General features: G+C 40.0%; 1 protein-coding gene across 1 annotated transcript; it reads right to left on the bottom strand.

Moving 5' to 3' along the window:
• Positions 1-237: 237 nt before the first annotated feature.
• On the bottom strand, positions 238-4,425 carry LOC121938064 (zinc finger ZZ-type and EF-hand domain-containing protein 1-like; the record flags this gene model as incomplete). The annotated part of the gene is made up of 6 exons (XM_042481351.1): positions 238-676; positions 1,465-1,675; positions 2,655-2,854; positions 2,954-3,137; positions 3,708-3,902; positions 4,224-4,425. Coding segments are annotated over 6 exons (1,113 nt in total), but the record flags the coding sequence as incomplete, so codon positions are not given.
• Positions 4,426-4,554: the final 129 nt, after the last annotated feature.

Below are 4,554 nucleotides of genomic sequence, written 5' to 3'. Positions count from 1 at the left end.
CTACAGAGACATTTAAAATGTCTATAAGAAGACTTAAAACAACTACAAAGTGATGCTGAACGACTATAAAAAGACTCAAAAAAATAAAAACATGCAAGAGGACAATAAACAACCACAAAAAGAGATAAAACGACTCAAAACAACAACTAAAGATGCAAAATAACTAAAAAAGACACAAAATAATCACAGAGACTCTAATGTCTGCGCTCAGGGGCCCGTCGTCTCGTAATCTATCAAAAAACGGATCATTTCTTTGTCTGAAAGTGGACAAACTAAAAGTTTTAAGTCTCTGCTGGTAAAATCCACCTGTGGTTGGATGTGTGTGTGTCAGTGTTGACTGTGTGTGAGATTAAACCGCCCGCAGACACACTGCTGATCATTTACTGATGACATCATTTCACTCGCGCTGATAAAGGCTGCGAGCGCCGCTGAAGGTTCACACCACGTGGGATGGAAACAGCGCATCATCGGCAAGAATCAATACTTTGATTTTTCATTGTGATGAGCACAGCGATGGGTGTGTGTGTGTGTGTGTGTGTGTGTGTGTGTGTGTGCTTACTCTGCGATCCTGAGGAGAAACCCGTCCACCTCCTCCAGGATGTTCAGAGAGAAGAACTTGGGGAAGTCGGTGGACGACGGCGTGAGGGACAGCGGAGGCATGTGGCGTAAGGCTTTTCTGGGAGGAAAAAAAACAGAAAATAAAAAACCTCAGAGCCAAAACAAACACGCTTGCTTGCTCTCTTCCTAAAAAAATTTGGGTGATTTAAAAGAAAACATTTTGGTATTTCTTTCTCAATTTTTTTGTGATTTAAATTTTTTTTTATTTGAGGTGATTTTCAAAGAAAAAAAGGTGTTTTTTTTCTTTAAAATGTTTTGGCAAATTCTTTTTCCTTAAAAAAAAATGATGGTGATTTTTAAAGAAAAATTTTCAGCAAGAAAAATGATATTTTTTTTCTCTAAATATTTTAGGTGATTTTCAATTTTTTTTTCTATAAAAAGTCTTGACAATTTTTTTCTTTAAAAGTTTGGTGATTAGGGGCGCCCAATGGCTCAGGTGGTAGAGTGGGCGCCCCATGTACAGGGGTCGTGTCTCCGATGCAGCAGCCGTGGGTTCGAGTCCGGCCTCTGCCCTTTGCTGCATTTCATCCCCTCTCTCTCTCTCCCTCTTTCACGCTATATCTGTCCTGTCCCATAAAGGCAAAAAGCCCATTAAAATATCTAAAAAAAATCAAAAATTAGGTGATTTTTAAAGAGAACATTCTTGTACAATTTGTCACAACCTAGAAACTATAAAAACCCAAATTATCATAGATTTTTAAAATATCCGACAGCCCTTGAACACATCATGTTATTATACAGGTTTGTCAAACAAAATTTCAGTACTTTTTCTAAAACTTTCAAGGAATATTTAGTTTAACTTTTCCAGGTTTTTCATGTCTTTATACAAAGCCATGAGCGTCTCACTGTGTGCTCTGCAGGACGGTCTGAGCCAGCGCAGGGTTGGTCTCCATGGACGCTGTGACCAGGGAGGTGAGGAGAGACAGGTACCAGATGGCCGAAGCGTCCGAAACGGACACCTCTTTACTTTTGGTGATCTGATAACCCAGCGTCTTCAGGCCGTGAATCCGCGTGTCACAGCCGTCGCTCAGGCACCGCTTGATGTTGATCTGGATGTCTGCAGGTTTGGTGGACGGATAATTCGGTTAGCAGACTGAGGGAATACATCATGCACAGAAACGCACAGATTATAATTAATATTATATCATATTCATCCTCCGAGAGCGACATCAAGAAGATTTTGATTAAAGGAGACACACGTGAAACAAATCACTCGTACTAATAAACTCAAGAAGTTAAATCCATAAAAAGGCAGCTGAGGAATTTCTGTTTTTGTCATTTAGGCACAAAGGTCATTGTCATTAAAGACACAATGGCTCTGGCCTCGGCTTCACCTGCAGGACCAAAAACAACAAAAGCAATAAAATGTGATGATGTCATAGTAATTACTGCTTTAACCGCGCTGCTTCTTCTTCTTCCTCTCTGTTTTGCTTTTGGGTTTGCAAACTGCCACACCCACTTTACCAGAGGCATTGTTGCATTTATGAGTCACTTTTTTATTTTGGCCATGGGGAGGAGTGTTTAACTTTAAATGGCTGTCTTTTGTATTTTTCTTTCTTTTTTTTACTGCTGATTTTTTAAGAAAAATATCCGGTGATCTTAAATAATTTTGGCAATTTCTTAAAAAAATTTTTTAATATGGCATTTTTTAAAGAAAATTATTTGCCTTTTTATTAATTTATTCAAAATATTCTGTTTTTTTTTTTTATTTGACAATTTTTTTTTTTTTTTTTTTTTTTTTTGGAAACCATGTTTTCACCAAAAATGTCAATTTATCACTGCCAGAAACTGTAAAAATAGAAATTATTGTTGGATTTTTAAAATTTCCAATGGTCCTTGAACAAATCATGTGCTATTATACAGGTTTATGAAACAAAACTCCATCACTACTAATATATTTAGTTCTCCAAAACTTTTTCCAGGACTGGACACTGCTATTTGCAACTTCCCTGACTTTTCCTGGATTTTCATGGTTGTATGAAACCTGAAATAAATTCCCCGCTGAGCAGCAGACGCAGTGACAGCTGGTGACTCACAGGGGTGTGTGATGTTGGCATTCTCCAGCAGGGCGACGTAGCCGGTGACGTTACTGGGGATGCGAATGTCCCTGATCTCCTGCAGGGAACGCCGGTTCTTCCCGACGGCGACCGACACCAACTGAGGCATGTAGCTGTGGTCGTTGGAAGCCACGGCGATGGCCAGACGTCTCAGCACCACATCTGGTTTCATTTTCAGCCTGGGAGCAAAAAAAAGACACCAGTTTCCACCTCAAACGATTCAAGGATCGAGCACACATGCCAACCAGCTGCAGAGCCTCCGGGCACAACGCTCTTACCTGATCCAGTGTGAGCGCGCGCTGCCGTCCGACTGCCAGAAAGACGCCGTTTCCCCGTTTGTCATCTTGTAAATGTCGGTAACGTTGGACGACGCTTCGATGGTGCTGTAGCACTGTGTGACCACCTTCACTTTGTCCACCTCGGGATCGCGGTCCAGCTCCGCTCTGTACTGGATGTCTAAGTCTGAAAGACACAAACGCAGATGAGGACGACCGCAAACTTCTGCATACTTTGATTTATTCTGTCATCGTAACAAAGACAATGACAGACACTTTTAGTCTGGCTGAAATACTGCTGCTGTCTTCAGCTCATCAGCTCAGTTTGCTCTGCATGTTTTGGCCTCCAGAAAAACTACAAAACTCCCAGAGACTGGGTGACACTGATGAGGTTACAAGGCGAGTTTTTATATGAACACATTTTGCTGATTTTATTTATTTTTTGTTGTTATTATTATTGGAGATTTTTGAAGAAAATTAATTTTTTCTTAAAACATTTTTAGCAATTTTCAAAGAAAACATTTTGGTGTTTTTTTATTTAATTCTTTTGAAATTATTATCATTTTTGAACAAAAAAATGTGGTGATTTATTTTTATTTTTTGACAATTTTAAAAGAAAACTCAAATTTCTGGTGATTTCTGAATAAAATATTAAAATGTTAATATTAATAAAAATACTAATTTATCATATCAAAAATCTTACAAATGTCCTAAAATCGTAAAAAAAAATATCCTAAAATACTAGAAAAGTGCTCACCTTTCTCCTTCTGCAGGAGGAACTCCAGGAAGTCCTGGACCACACTGGACCTCATGGTGCAAATACTGTTGTAGCCCTCTAAAATGGGGAAGGGGATGGCACTGCTGGGAATACGATTCCTGTGTAAGAATTTAAGGATCTTAGAGGCGTGAGCCCCTAAACGGTCTTTGGTCTTGGAGAAGATGTCCACAAAACCTGCGAGGAAGAGAAAGAAACAGATTGGACAGAGACTCGGGGATAAAGAGAAATGGTTTTGTATAAGGTGCTTAACGACAGTTTGTGTCTTATTTAAATTAGATGGTGATTGAGAACATTTTCACAGATTTATCCTGCTGTCATAGAAGTTTTTTATGTTCAATAAATGCAACAGTCAGCGAGTAATCGTGGTAAATAACGGTGATTTCAGTGTTGACTAAAGTTATTATTATGACTCAGGCCTGGTCTCCACAGAGCTCCTCTGTCGGCTGCCGACAGACGCTCAAATAAAAGGAGGGTTAAACAAATCACTCGTCGTACCTGGCGTGAGGGAGCACGCCTGCAGCTGTCTGATCACATGACTCAGCTCTCCCTTCAGATTGGCTCCGTTGGAGTTCTTCAGAGCGATCAGCATGCTCTCCACATCCACCACCCCGTCCCCCTCCGCATCGAACTGTCCAAAGGCCTGAGACGGAGAAAGACACAGGACACATTGTGACTCCTTATATGCCGACACTCTTCCCTGAAACACAAACCTTCATGGTGATTTAAGACTTTTGGGCCAACAAATGTCATCATTCATAGTTAGGGCTGGGCGATACGGAATAAAGTCTTACCACGATATTTTTTTCATATCAGTCGATATCGATAT

This window comes from Plectropomus leopardus, unplaced genomic scaffold, assembly GCF_008729295.1.
Source record: "Plectropomus leopardus isolate mb unplaced genomic scaffold, YSFRI_Pleo_2.0 unplaced_scaffold28343, whole genome shotgun sequence".
Lineage (NCBI taxonomy): Eukaryota > Metazoa > Chordata > Actinopteri > Perciformes > Serranidae > Plectropomus > Plectropomus leopardus.
This window is presented reverse-complemented; position numbering and strand designations above follow the sequence as displayed.